The sequence below is a fragment of the Orycteropus afer genome, unplaced genomic scaffold (assembly GCF_000298275.1).
Source record: "Orycteropus afer afer isolate SDZICR_OR568_19922 unplaced genomic scaffold, OryAfe1.0 scaffold00053, whole genome shotgun sequence".
Taxonomy (NCBI): Eukaryota; Metazoa; Chordata; class Mammalia; order Tubulidentata; family Orycteropodidae; genus Orycteropus; species Orycteropus afer.
The window spans coordinates 1,788,464-1,804,174 of NW_006921640.1; the positions used below are offsets into that span (position 1 = coordinate 1,788,464).

Sequence of the window (15,711 nt, forward strand, 5' to 3'; positions counted from 1 at the left end):
TGTTTTGGAGCACTGTTTGGAAATTATACCCAGAGATAAAAGCTCATGATGAAATGGTATAATCATGACTGTCATTAAATAAGTCACTTACTTCACATAAAATAAAATGACTAGCACCTCCTCCCTTCTCCTTAAGTGAAGAGGCCTAACAGGCCATAGGAAACATGAGTAATTATAGTAAGTTTCATTAATAAAGTATTGAGAAATCCATTACATTAGAGGGTTTCTACATCTTAAGCCTTAAGTTGAAGGCTATTGTGTAAAAGTGAACTGAAGGGCCAAGGTGAGAGAGGTGGAATACAGGTCCAGGAAGGCTCTTTGAAAAGGGCGTGAGTATGTCAGGGAGGATATTCTAGGGGCTCTCCTGCATCCCATCCTCTGTTTCAAGTTCCGCCAACTGCCTCCTGAGGATATTTACTTTTGCTTGTAATTCCTTGTTATATTCAATGATGTTAACCATTTCTTCATAAGCTTCATCCAAATACCTGGAGGATCTGTTCCAACGTAGGAAAACACCTATTGAATCCAGCAACAGGAAAGAGAAGGGAGAAGGATGCAAACGATGGTTTAACAATATATTTGTGATAACAAATAATTCTATGCATTATACATTATTTTTTCTTTTTCATACTTCCTTTACAACTCACAGATTGTTTTTTTATGATCTGAAATATACAGGAATATCAATTTAGTGAAAGAGTACAATTAATATAGTATTCAAGATGTCACTATTTCTATGTACATGCTCATTAATTCTTTTCTTAAAAAAAACCTATAAAATTATCAAATTGATCAAAACATTGTTCTGTATTTTTACATCTTATATTTATCTAATCAATTCTGACTCATAGTGACCCCCTTTGGGTTTCTGAGGTGGTAAATCTTTACAGAAATAGATTGCCCAGTCTTCCTTCTGCTGAGTGGCTGGTGGGTTTGAACCACCAACCTCCTGGATAGCAGTCATTTGCCTTAGGTACTACGCCACCAGAGCTCCTTATATTCAGAAAAAACAGCTGATAATTTATGTCAAAATTTCCAGTTTTATAATACAAATGTTTCTTTCTTTCTTCTTCTTTTTTTTTTAACAGTTACAGAATTATAACCAGACCTATAAGAGAAGAATTATTTTCATTGGAAAAGTGACGTTGTTGTGTTGCTGTGTGCCATCGAGTCGGACCTGACTCATAGCGACCCCTGCTTGGGTTTCCGAGGTGGTATCACTATGAAGTAGATTGCCCCATCTTCTTTACAAGGAGTGGCTGGTGGGTTTGAACCACCAGCCTTCTGGTTAGCAGTCTAGTGCCTTAGGCACTATGCTACCAGGGCTCCTGAAAAAGTGATATTTATAGTAAAATCAGAGCCACATAGATTGTTATTTGTAAGCCTAAACTCCACTCGCTTGTGTGCTTTCTGTATCTTAAGAGACAGTCTTTCAGTTCTGCAGACAATTGAGTCTTTCCCCAAATAATAACAATTATGCTTTGATTACGAACTACAAGGAGACATTTTTCTCCTTTATCTAGACCCGTATTACCTATATCATCCCAAAAAAGGCTTCAGGATATTCCAGTAAAGAGACTCTAAAACTTTCCATGATGCAACATGTCACTAGCTGGCAAGTTCACAAAGGTTTATGATTCATTAAAACACATCTTATAAACCGAACTGTCATGGCCCTAATGAGTCCTTTTATATATATCCTAATCTTACTCTCTCCCAGATGGGGTTAATAGAAACACAGCTTAATGACTGACTGATTGGCCTGTCCTGGTTTTTCTATTATTTGAGGGTATTTTTAAAAACAATGAGCCTGGTACCACAGTGGTTAAGTGCTTGGCTGCTAATTGAAAGGTCAGTGATTTGAATCTACCAGCTTCTCCATGGGAGAAAAATGTGGTAATCTGCTTCTGTAAAGACTGATAGCTTGGAAATCCTAATGTGGCAGTTCTACTCTTTTCTATAGGATCTCTGTGAGGCCTAATCGGCTACATGGCAATGGGTTTTTGTTTCTGTATTTTTAAAAGCACAGTCTTTAATACAGGAATTATTTAATATTAATGGTTAACTACTATAGCAGAGAGATATTTTAAGGCCAAAGAACAGTCTCATTAGATAATACATATGTTGTTGTTGGGTGCTGTCGAGTCCATTCCAACTCACAGTGACCCCATGTGAAAGAGCAGAATGGCCCCTTTACATTTTCTTGCTGTAATCTTTACAGCAGCAGATCATCTGGGCTTTCTCCCACAGAGTCACTGGGTGGGATCAAAATGCCAACCTTTCGGTTAGTAGCCAAGAGCTTAACTAATCATTGTGCCACCAGGGCTTCTATATAATACATAAATCTACCAAAAAAATAATGTGCCCAGTGTAGATTTCTTCCAGCTATAAGTTAAAGAGGAACTAACACAAAAACCTGTTCTTAGTGGAGTACTAAAAATTCATTCATATTTCATTCTATCACTTAATTCCTAAACTCTCAGAGAGGTTTGATGAAAGCTAGATAAATTATCCTCAGGCAGGCCCTCCAACTCTCAAATTTGGGTTTTCTCTCAAGTAGCTATGGTCTCTCATTTTGATTATTAAATGTGACAGCAGCTTTTAGTTAAATTATCCCAGAAGTCTTAAACAAGAGGTAGAGCTATAATCGCTCATTTAAGAGATTACTTATCCTCCACCTGTGATAGGACCAAGTAGAATGGCCCCATAGGGTTTCCAAGGCTATAATATTTACAGAGGCAGACTGCCACATCTTTCTCTCTCTGTGCAGCAGCTGGTGGGCCAAACTGCCAACCTTTCAGTTAGCAGCTGAGCTCTTTAACCACTGCTGACCAGGACTCCTGTGATTGTCTACAACAAGCAAGAAAATAGGCAGAGTTCTGAGCAGCCAAAATTACCTCACCAAGACAAAGTTCCAAAGCTCATATTCATTGAAACTTGAAGCTATCTAAGCCCATTTTCCCACAATCCTATCTAGGGGACACTCAATAGATAAGACTGGAAGCATAAACTGAAGTAGAAGCCAGCAGTTACTGGTAGACATACTAGGAGGAATGAGATGTGACATATGACATCCCAAGAAGATACAGAAATAGATTCAGTTTCAAACTGAGGAAGCAAAGCAATCTGCCCGCATAATAGGCAAATAAAATTCCAACGTGAATAATAGCTCTTGAGGGTACAACATATTAGAACATGGTATAATAACTGACATTTATAATAGTTCAGACCAATTTACCAAATATCATTCTTGTGGGTATGTCTTATGCTCTTTAATACAGAGATAAATTAAAATGTTCCTTCTACCTTCAAAATGATTGAGAAGAAATTAAATGTTATTTTATAGTCTTTGTTTAATGAATAGGTAATATATTTTAGATAGATTTTAATATTTTTTTTTTTTTTTAAAGAAAGCTTTGATATTTAAGGGGATAGTTTCAATAGTATGAAAAATTAACATGTGCAAAACATCGTCTGTTGAGGGCAATGTACCAAATATGAGTGACCAATATGGCAGCATTGAGGAAGAGAAAGACATAGAGAGGTACATGGGAGGTACAGACAACAAATATGAACCCTTTTGTACATACCGTACTGTGTTGTCAGTGAAGGCTAACATGGGTATATGGGTGGATAGATGGGTAGACAGGCTGAACAATAAGGTATATCTATGAAATGGGGAGTGTATCCAAGAACATATATAGGGTTGGCAATGTTCCTATAAGTTTATGTGAATGATCAGAATTCCCAAGTGTATAGTAGAGCTGACAAGGGGCAAGGTTGTGGTCACAGCTTGGTCACAGACAGCTACCCAGAGGGACTGAGTAGTTGAACCTGCAGGCTTGGGAGCATAGTTGCAGGGGACATCAAGCTCAATTGGCATAACATACTATACAAAACATTGTTCCACCTCCTACTTTGGTGAGTAGCAACTGGGATCTTAAAAGCTAGCAAGCTGCCATCTAGATGCAACGATGGGTCTCTCCTCGTCCAGAGCAGAGAAGAATGAAGAAAACCAAAATTCATGGAAACAATTAGTTTGAGTGACTGGTACACCATCTGATCTACTGCCTATATGACTATGAGACCAGAAGAACTAGATGGTGCCAAGCTACCACTGTCATCCACTTGGAAGGGGATCTATGTAGGAGATCCTTGATAGAGAGGGAGAACAATGTGGAACAAAACTCAAAATCATTTGGAGGGAAAAAAAGGGGAGGGGGGGACCAGGTTTGCTGGTCTGATAGAGCCTGGTAGAACCACTGAGACTATGGCCCCTAGCTGCCCTTCAAATCTGGAATTGAACCCACACCTGTGGTTTCCAGCCAAACAAAAGACAGGCATATGAGTTGAACATTTACCTCAAGTAGATACACTCCTTGATGAGAACAATCATGTGAGAAAGAAGGGCTGCTTATGCACAGGGAGACAGCTCAGGGGGCAGGAGTGCATGGAGGGATGGACAAAGAGAAGAGGTAACTATGGGGAGGAAGTGGGAGGAGAGCTGTTGCATTGTGGTAAACTGTGGTCAATGTCATGAGACAAAGTATATGTGAACCGCTGTATGGAAAGTAAATTTGCTCTGTAAACCTTCACCCAAATCACAATTAAAAAAAAAAAAAAAATCTTCTGTTGAATGGATTGGAAAATTAAGAATGGAATACTGCTCCATAGGAGCAATTAATTATTTGCATCACTGCATTGGTGGATGGTATTTTGCATATATCTGTAGAACCTTAAAGAAGTACTAGTTCATATGAAAACATTTAACAAAGAACATATCCTAGTGACTACTTAATAAATGAAATAGATATAAACCCTCCCCTAAGATCTTACAATTTAATGCTGCCCCAACTGTCTACCCAATCTCTTAGGCAAAAAGTAAAGTATTTTCTTATTTATGGAAAATGTCAAACATAACCAGCTGTTGTTGTTGTTGTTTTGTGCCATAGAGCCAGCCCCGACTCATAGCGACCCCTCCTTAGGTTTCCGATGCGGTATCACTACAGAAGTAGGATTGCCCAACCTTCCTTCCGAGGAGTGGCTGGTGGGTTTGAACTACCAGCCTTTTGGTTAGCAGTCAAGTGCCTTAGGCACTATGCTACCAGAGCTCCTAACATAACCAGCAATATCCATTAAATAATCAGTTAATTTCTCAAATGGAGACTGAGAAAAACAAAAAACCGAACTATGACTGGATAACTGATGTGAAAGAATGAACTATTCCACTACTAAGAAAACAATAACAGTAACACACAAGTCTAAGGGACAGGCCTACCTCATCACCTTCAAATAAAAAGTTAGAAAATTATCCATAGTTTACCTTCCCACAACTGAAGACTCTGTGGAGCAACTGAAGGCCAGATGACAAGATTGTTGGCTTCAAAAAGAGGATTAGTGAATTTATTCAGTTCACTGGGTCGATTGACCCAAGACCACAGAGACATCGTTTTCTGCTGTAGCTTCAACTTACACCTGATCAAGAAAGAATATTATCAGTAAGACAGTTAATTTGTTCACTACTAAATGCTCTTCTCTCTATACGTTAGAAAGTAGATCACAAAATTTCTAATAATTCAGTCAGCATTGTAATTCTGAACAACAAAAAGGACTTTTACAGGCTTTCAAAGCAAAGAAAGATAAAACCATAATTTGGTCATTTCAGATTAGGTGTTAAACTGAGAGAATATTACTATATATAAAAGTCCTCTAATATATCTGAGATTTTAATTTCAAATAGCTTAAAAAAAAACTTTGTTTCTGAGATGTTTAGAATATAAAATCACAAAATTATACACATTATTTTAAAAATGGAGATTAAGTTAACTCTCAAATGAAACTTAAAATTTTATTTAAGGAAAAAATAATTTACATGTATATAAATTGAAGACTGTCAAAGATTTAAAACAAATGTATAACTTGATTTAAGCACAGATTTAATCTATATTATACAATAAACGGGAGCTCTGGTGGCATAGAGCCTAAGGCACTTGACTGCTAACCAGAAGGCTGGCAGTTCAAACCCACCAGTCACTCCTCAGAAGGAATATGGGGCAATCTACTTCTGTAGTGATACTGCCTCAGAAACCCAAGGACGGGTCGCTATGAGTCAGGTCCGACTCAATGGCACATAAGAACAACAACATACAATAAACAGTATTCATAATAATCCTGAAACTCTCTGTTGTAATGCTCTTTATCATGGAATAAACTGTCAGCTAAAGATAGTGAACTGACACATTTTAGAAAAAAATAATTTTAACAAAAATTGAAAGATGGTTATGATAAAACCTAAATTAGTCAAAGGAGCTCTGGTAGCATAGTGCCTAAAGCACTTGACTGCTCACCAGAAGGCTGGCAGTTCAAACCCACCAGCCACTCCTTGGAAGGAAGGTTGGGCAATCCTACTTCTGTGGTGATACTGCCTTGAAAACCCAAGGAGGGGTCGCTATGAGTCGGGGCCGACTCAATGGCAAACAACAACAACAACAAATTAGTCAAAAAGAAAACACATTCAATTTTACAAAATTTTACTATAAAATTACTGTCTCTGAAACAACTTGATAATTTACAGGCTGCAAGTAGGATAATTATGTGCATTCTTTTCAGGCCAGCAAAAAATAATCCACATAATCACATAATCTATGTGGTGCTGGAATTTAATTGCTAGGATTTCCCATACTATGTTCCCAGGAACCAGGAATGGCAAGGACAGGCCATCATGGTCCCCACTGTTTCCCCAGCCCCATGCTCCCCAAAGCCCACAGCAAGTCAATCACTGAACTTTTTCTGGCTGAGCCCAGACACAGCCTCAGTATTCTTCCCAATCAGCATTAGTGGTAGCCTCTACCAAGCGGGAACAAGCCATGTGAGAGAAAATCTATCTTTAATTCCTTTCTTGAAAACTAGTTCTGAGGGATGCTCAACGGTCTCACACCAAAAAAGAATTCCATAGTCAAATATGATTAAATGTTGAATTAAACATTGTGTTATCAAAGGCTGTCTTGAAGTCTTTAAAGATTACATGCAATATATCTCTCTAAGAGGAAACTATGTTCTGTCCCATTCCCCAACTCCCTTGACTATGGAATCACCACCTCCCCACTCCTGAGAGTACAGATTTAATATTAATAGAAAATGCTTTTGGAAATAGTGGAATAGGGTTACCTTTGTGATAATTTTTGGACACAGCCTTGATCCCTAAAAACATAAAAAACAGCAAGGTTTCTTTGATAGGTAGTATTTTGCTTAGTTCACAATTTAAAAAATATACCTGGCCTAGAATCCTTTTTTGATGAAATACCTATTAACACCCCTTGGTATTAATGTCCAAGAAAGGGAGTACAAATAGGTTTCTTCTTACATGCTGACTCCCAGTTGGTACAGATTACTTGAGCACTCAATTACTTTTCCTTTTCCTTACATCATATAATAAGCATAAAGTATTTATTCATTTCTGGCATGTTCAGTTGAATGAATGTGACAGCGCAAGCACTTTAGTCCTCTGTGTCAAAATGCAACTAATGGTTATTTCTGACTATTGTCGCTAGGCTGCTGATAGAAGATTTAAGGAGAAATTGATGGTTAAAATTTTTGAATGACTATGAAATGACTGGTATAATGCTAGGAATTTTCCCATGTTGTTTGATCCTCATTGCATCCTGGTGAGGCAGATATTAATTTTTGCATTATATACCAGCAGAAATAGACTCACAGAAACTATAGCTCATTTCCTAAGTCACATGGCTAGCAAGTGGCACAGTAGAAATTCAAATTCAAATCTTCTAATTTCATATCTTAATCTTTTTCCATTAAAGTACATTTAGAATGGGAAAGGGACTGACGACAATGAAAAAAGGGATTACACCTAAAGTACTTCAAAGCACAGTTAAAATGTTACATTTAGCAGCAGGACTTCTGGAATGCCAGAATTAAGGACCTCCTTAAATCTACTTTTCAAAAAGCAACAAAAACACTGGCTAAAATTATCAAAATTAAGTTTTTCAGAGCTCTGAAATTAACCAAAGGAGCATCATTCATTAAAAACAAACAAACAACTCAGTTCAGAAGGTAAGGATTATTGAAGAATGTCAATGTCAGTGAACTGCGTATGTAGAAACAGTTGAACTGGTATATGTTTTGCTGTGAATATTCTCAATGACAACAAGAAAATAAATTTAAATAAATAAAATAAAGTAGTGTTGGATTAGAACTCAAAGTATAAAATGAAAAACAAACAGAATACCTGCTAAGCCTTGGTAAAAACAATAGGCTTTCTCACCTTTTAACTTGGCCTATTTCTATCTTGGCCTATTTCTATGAAACAACAAGTATATTGCTAGGAATTTTCACATGCTGTTTGAGCCTCATTACATCCTTGTGAGGCAGATATTAATTTTTTCATTTTATATCAGCAGAAATAGACTCAGAGCAGCTACGTCTTCTACATCAGAGAAACGGCCACGGGCTCAAGTATAGCAAGGATTGTGGAGCTGGCACAGGACCAGGTGGCATTTTGTTCTGCTGTGCATAGGGTCGCTATAAGTCAGAGATGACTCAATGGCACGTAACAACAACATTACTATCTTCCTTTCCTAGATCCACAGTGTGTGTGTGTGTGTGTGTGTGTATAGGAGCTCTGGTAGCATAGTGCCTAAGGCACTTGACTGCTCACCAGAAGGCTGGCGGTTCAAACCCGCCAGCCACTCCTCGGAAGGAAGGTTGGGCAATCCTACTTCTGTAGCGATATTGCCTCGGAAACCCAAGGAGGGGTCGCTATGAGTCGGGGCCGACTCGATGGCAAAACAACAACAACAACAAATATATATATACATTTTTACTGTGATTTGGGTGAAAGTTTACAGAGCAAATTCATTTTCTACACAGCAGCTCACATATACACTTTGTCTCATGACATTGACTTCAATTTCCCACAATGCAACAGCTCCTCTCCTACATCCTCCCCATAGTTACCTCTTCCCTGTGTCCTTCCCTCTCATTCACTCCTGCCCCCTGAGCTGTCTCCCTGTGTATACACAGTCCTTCTAATCTCCAGACTGATCTCTCTAAGGAGTGTACCTACCTAATGTAAATGTTCAGCAAATATGCCTGTCTTTTGTTTGGCTGGCAGCCACAGGAGTGGGTTCACTTCCAGACCTGAAGGGCAGCTAGGGTCCATAGTTTCAGGGGTTCCACCGGCTCTATCAGACCAGCAAACCTGATTCCTTTTTTTAATTATTATTATTATTTTCAGTTTTGTTCCACATTGTTCTCCCTCTCTATCCAGGATCTCCTACATAGATCCCCCACCTAGTGATTGACAGTGGTAGCCAGGTACCATCTAGTTCTTCTGGTCTCATAGTCATATAGGCTGAGGACTGCGTGGTGTACCAGTATCTTGGACTAACTGTATCCATGCCTCTTTGGTTTTCTTCATTTGTCTTTGCTCTGGCAGATCCATAGTATTCTTGAAAACTAGCAGCATTTCAGCCACTAGAAGGTTTAGAGTTTCCCCAAAATCACCATCTCCACAGCACTGTCACTAACTGATATATGTCTCACAGCTCCCTGACAAAACCGCATTTGCAGTGTTTATTTAACTTGACTCAGAGCTCTCCCCAAAGGAAAAGCCTTACATTAAGGACATTTATCAAAACCAATCAGCAGAAACTGGCTGATATCACAGTTGCCTGAGGCTACTGGGAGCAAGAGAGCTTGGCCAAGAACATTTTAAAAAGATAAGGAGAAGAAGATGTTCACAAGGGGCTTTCAAAAGCCCCAACATAGTCCTAAGAATCCAGAACAATATGCACATATTTGGGAAAGACCCAAGAGGGCCCAATCTCTCACCTCTGGCTACACTTGAGACCCTCCACAAGCAGGAAGTAAAGGCTAAAATAAAGTTGTAAATTACTTGAGCGTTGAAGGCATACTCCAGGCACATATAAATGAAAGTGTGGAAAACTTACTGACTCAAGACATTTGAGGAAATCTCTGACCAACATTGGCAAACAACTAAGCTAGCTAACTGAGCAGAGATTTTAGTGACCATATACTATGGGGAATACAGGCTTTATAGAGTTAGTTCAGGAAAATCACTAAATAAACAAATAGTAACAAAAAGAAATAAAACAAAACACAAACACAGTAGCAACTACAAATTCTGGGAGAGTAGGAGGAATTTAATTTCCACAGTTGCCACTACACACACACACACACACACACACCCTAAAATATTAGTTTTCAAAACAAATTACAAGACACACATACAGGAATGTATGACCTATATACAGAGAAAAAAAACAGTCGATTAAAACTTTCCTGAAGGGGCCATATATTAGATTTAATAGACAAAGACTTAAAATCAACTATTATTAATTAGTTTAAAGAATTAAAGGAACCATGTCAAAAAAGTAAAGTATGACAATGATATCTTGCCAAATAAACAGTATCAATAAAGAAGAAGAAATGATTGGGGAAAAAAAAAAAGAGAACAAACCAAATAGAAATTCTGGATTTGCATATAACAACTGAAATGAAAATCCACAAGAGCGGCTCAACAGCAGATTTGGACTGGCAAGAGAATCAATGAATATGAAGACATACCAACTGAAGTTACCAGTCTGAGGAACAGAAATGATAAAAAAAAAAAAAAAAAAAAACAGAAGACAACTGAAGAGAGTCTCAGAAACCTTTGAGCCACCATCAAGCATAGCAACATATACATAATTGGAGTCCCAGAAGGACAGAAGAGAAAGAGGCAGAAAGAAAATATGCAGAAATATGCCTGAAACATTTCCAAATTTAATGAAAAACATTACACATTCAAGAAGCTCAAAGAAATCCAAGTAGGATAAACTCAAAAGAGATCCACACCTAGACATACCACAATGAAACCATTGAAAGCCAAAGAAAAAGATAAAGTAGTAAGAGAAAAATGACTCATTACAGAAAAAGAATCCTTAATATGAGTAATACCTAACTTGTCATCAGAAATCATGAAGGCTAGAATTCAGTGAGATGGCATATTCAAAGTGCTGAAATAAAAGGACTATTTTATTATTGAGTTCCAAGTTTTTCTCCCACTCTGTTTAGGATCTCCATTTAGTATACTTTTTTAATTCCCTGTGTTCTCCTTTGTTATATTGTTTTAAGTTATTTTCTTAGTGGTTGCCTTGGATATTACAACAGCATCTTAATTTAAAACAATTTGGTTTAGATTAATATTAATGTAAAATCCACAGTATACAGAAACTTTGCCTCACTATAACTCCATTCTCTAGCCTGTTCTTTGTGCTATTAATATCATATAGATGATGTCTTTATACATTATAAAACTATCAGCAGTTTTATTATTGTTGATTTATACATTTGTCTTGCTGATTTATACATTTGTCTTTTAAATGAGAAGAGGAAGAAAAAAGAATTCTACATCCAGTAAAACTACTCAAAAATCAAGGAGAAATTAAGACACTCCCAGATAAATAAAAACTGAGAAAATTTTTCACTAGTATATCTGACCTACAAGAAATACTAATGGGAATCCTTTAGGTTGAAATGAAAGAATACTAGATAGTAAATCAAAAAGAGCACCTAGTAAAAGTAGTTACATAGATAAATATAAAGGATGTTGCTGTTGTTGTTGTTATGTGCCGTCAAGTCAGACCTGACTCATAGCGACCCCTCCTTGGGTTTCCGAGGCAGCATCACTACAGAAGTAGATTGCCCAACCTTCCTTCCGAGGAGTTGCTGGTGGGTTTGAACTGCCAGCCTTCTAGTTAGCAGTCAAGTGCCTTAGGCACTATGCTACCAGAGCTCCCAATATAAAGGACAGTAAAAATTATTTTTGTTTGTAATTTTTTCTTCCTCTTCTCATTATAAATCAACAAGACAAATGTATAAATCAACAATATTAAAACTGTTGATAGCTGTATAATGTATAAAGATGTCACCTACTCCTCGGAAGGAAGGTTGGGCAATCTACTTCCGTAGTGATACCGCCTTGGAAACCCAAGGAGGGGTCACTATGAGTTGGGTCCGACTCAACGGCACATAACAACAACAACAACAACATATGATATTAATTGCACAAAGGACAGAGGAGAGAGAATGAGGTTATAGTGAGATAAAGTTTCTATATACTGTGAATTTTACGTTAATGTTAATCCAAACCAAATTGTTTTGAATTAAGATGCTATTGTAATATCCAAGGCAACCACTAAGAAAATAACTCAAAACAATATACCAAAGGAAAACACAGGGAATTAAAAAGGTATACTAGATGGAGATCCTAGATAGAGTAGGAGAAAAATATGGAACTCAAAATCATAAAAAAGACTTGGTCTGATAGAAACTAATAAAATCCCCAAGACTATGGCCCTAAATCATCCTTCAGTCCTGGAATTGAACTCACTCCCTTGGCTTAACTTCCAGCCAAACAACAGACAGGCCTATGAGGTAAACAAATTGCATACCAGGTAGGTACACTCCTCAGAACAATCAACCATGGAAGATTAGAAAGGCAACATTTGCACAGAAAGGTAGCTCAGAGGGCAGGGATGCAAAGGAAAGAATGACACAGAGAAAAGGTAGCCACAGAGGAAACATGGGAAGAGAGCTGTTACATTGTGGGAATTACAATCAATGTCATGCAACAAAATGTGTAGGAACTGTTGGATGGAAAATTAATTTGCCCTGTAAACTTTCACCCAAATCACAATAAAAAATAAAACTAAAAATATACACTAGAAAATATTTATTTAACACAAAAACAGGTCATAAAGAGGGAAAAAAAAGACGTAAGACATGTCGTTGTTTATTGTTGTTGTTGTTGTTGCTGTTATGTGCCATCGAGTCGGACCCGACTCACAGCAACCCCTCCTTGAGTTGCCAAGGCTGTATCACTACGGAAGTAGATTGCCCAACCTTCCTTCCAAGGAGTGGCTGGTGGTTTTGAACTGCCAGCCTTCTGGTTAGCAGTCAAGTGCCTTATGCACTATGTTACCAGAGCTCCTGACATAAGATATAGAAAGTAGAAAAATGACACATGTAAACCCTCCTGTATTAGTAATTATATTAAATGTAAACAGATCAAATATACAAAAGAAACAGGTAGAATAGATTTAAAAAAAAAAAATTATTTCTTTGAGAAGTCTCTGCCAAGAGAATATAGTTGAAAATGGCAGAACTCAAAAGGAAGAATGCTGTTATCCTGTTAATCTTGCTGAAAACTATACACTGTTTCTAATAAAAATGCTTCTCAAAATGTCTCTGAAGTAGGCTTAAAAATTTTCTGTTTCTCACAAACACTACACAAGTGACAACTAGTAGCTTTTAAGAAATCTGACATATTCTTAGTGTTTTACTTTTTATATCTTCCTTCAAACCATATTAGACTCTTCAAATTTGAGGGTGTATTTTATAAAGTTGGATTATATTATTAAAGTCATTAAGTCAGAGTCCCACCTATTCTGACAGCCGCACCCCATAGATTAGTTAATTTTGTACTAATTCTTCCATATTTCCATGAATGAGTGTAAGTATTACTAAAAAGTTAATTTATAATGATAATTAATTTAAAAAAACATGGTACAATGTTCAAAAATTCATTTAAATCTAAACTATGAATAAGCAGTGCAAGGGGAAACCATACCACCATCCCACCTGAATGCTTTTACAAATGTTTAATTTTGTAATGCCAATATAAAATGACATTTCAGCAAGTCCACATTATTACTAAGAACTTAGAAGCAAATACCACTAGGAGTGAAGAATAAACAATATAAATTATAAATACATGAATCAAACAAACTTTCTAGTCAAACTGATCACATAAATAATATGTGGTTCCAGTAGATACAGCCAAAGCACAATGAGAAAACTATGATGACTGAGAATTTTCTATAATACTCAAATAGTTTTGCATTTTTCCTACTTCTGAATACAAAGCTCTAATGTTGAAAACTTTGGAATTCAACTCTAGGTAAAAAATACATACTGCTTTATCTGCTTGAATTTTAAACTGGCAAAACTGCAACAATTCCATTCATATGTGAAAAATAATTTAATGTTCAATTAAATGATGCTAACTATCAACCACAAGGCAAATCCTGCCTCTCACCTAGAGGAAGTCTATTGAGTCTATAAAATCAGAAAGTTGTCAGCTGTTGTTAATTGCTGTAGAGTCAGCTCTAATTCACAGCAACCTTTCACGTATAACAGAACAAATTATCATCCAGTCTTACACCATTTTCAAGATCACTGGTACATTTGAGCCCATTCTTTTGGCTTTTGTGCCAGTCCATCTCACTGACGATTTTTCTCATTCCTGCTGGCCCTCTAATTTTATCAACTATGATATTCTTTGCTAGCAATGTGTCTTTCCTGATGACATATTCAAAGTAAGTGAGCTGAAGTCTCACCATCCTCACTTCTAGGGAGCATTCTGGTTCTATTTCTTCTAAGACTGATTTGTTTGTTCTTCTAGCAGTCCATGATATAGTCAAGGTTATTCACCAACATCACAGTTCAAATGCATCAATTTTTCTTCTGTCTTCCTTTTTCATTGTCCAGCTTTTACATGCTTACGAGGTGACTGAAAGGCCATGGCTTGGGTTAGGCACACCTAAGCCATCAAGGTGACATCTTTGTTTTAAAAACTTTAAAGAAGTCTTTTGCAGCAGATGAGCCCAATACAATACTTAGCTTGATTTCTTGGATGCTGCTTCCGTGGATGTTAATCCAAGTAAAATAAAATCACTAACAACTTCAATTTCTTCTTCATTTATCATGATATTGTTTATTGGTCCAGTTGTAAGAATTTATATTTTCTTCATATTCATGTGTAACACTAAAGGCTATAGCCTTGACCTTCATTAGTAAATGCTTCAAGCTGTCTTCATTTTCAGCAAGCAAGATTGTGCCATCTGCATATCTCAGGTTGTTAATGACTGTTCCTCTAATACCGATGCCATGTTCTTCTTCATATAACCCAGATGCTTGGGATTATTTGTCAGCATAGAGATTGAATAAATAAGGTAAAAGGATACAACCCTTGCTGCACCTTTTCTAATTCTGAACCAGATTATCAGTTAAACACCTTAAAGATCATTCTGATACAAATCTTCTAAATAAACCTAAAAATTTGATGTCTGGGTTGTGCTTAAGTGAGATTGTTGCTTAGGATCTTAGGGCAGTTTCTATAGTATAACAGACGAAGCTCTAAAACAGAAGTATGAAGACTTGTACTAGTATGAAGCCATACTGTTGGAAAACAACTGTGATAGTTGGAGTTGTGTGTCAACTTGGCTAGACCACAATTCTGTGTGGTTTAAGCAGTTATGATGTGGGTTATTCTTGTGATAAGATTGAATGTATATGTTTGGAGTAGCCAATCCATTGAAAGGGAGTTTCCCTAGGGGTGTGACCTGCTTCCAATATATTTATAGGCATCATGGGCAAAAGAGACACTCTTCTGTGGATTGGGATCCTGCTGTGCTGCCTACAACTGTCCATGAGCAAACAATCCACCATTAGGTCTAGAGATCTTGGATTTGCCAATCGTTAGAGTCAACAGCTGATATACTGCCTGCCAATCTTGAGCTCTCAGTCCCTGCAACTGCGTGAGTCAGGAAAAGCCTCCAGCTTGACATTTGATTCTTGGGACTTGCCAGCTTCTATAAGTGTGTGAGCCATTTTCCTAAGATAAATTTC

The 15,711-nt window shown here is 37.2% G+C and overlaps 1 protein-coding gene across 1 annotated transcript in view; it reads right to left on the bottom strand.

Annotated features, from left to right (window-relative positions):
* Positions 1–352: 352 nt before the first annotated feature.
* Positions 353–15,711, bottom strand: part of MTMR9 (myotubularin related protein 9) — a 94,133-nt gene continuing 78,774 nt past the window's right edge. The window contains exons 9-10 of the mRNA XM_007938711.2: positions 5,324–5,475; positions 353–516 (exon numbers count right to left, since the gene is read on the bottom strand). Of these exons, the coding sequence (XP_007936902.1) occupies positions 353–516; positions 5,324–5,475 (316 nt within the window). The remainder of the gene's footprint in view (positions 517–5,323; positions 5,476–15,711) is intronic.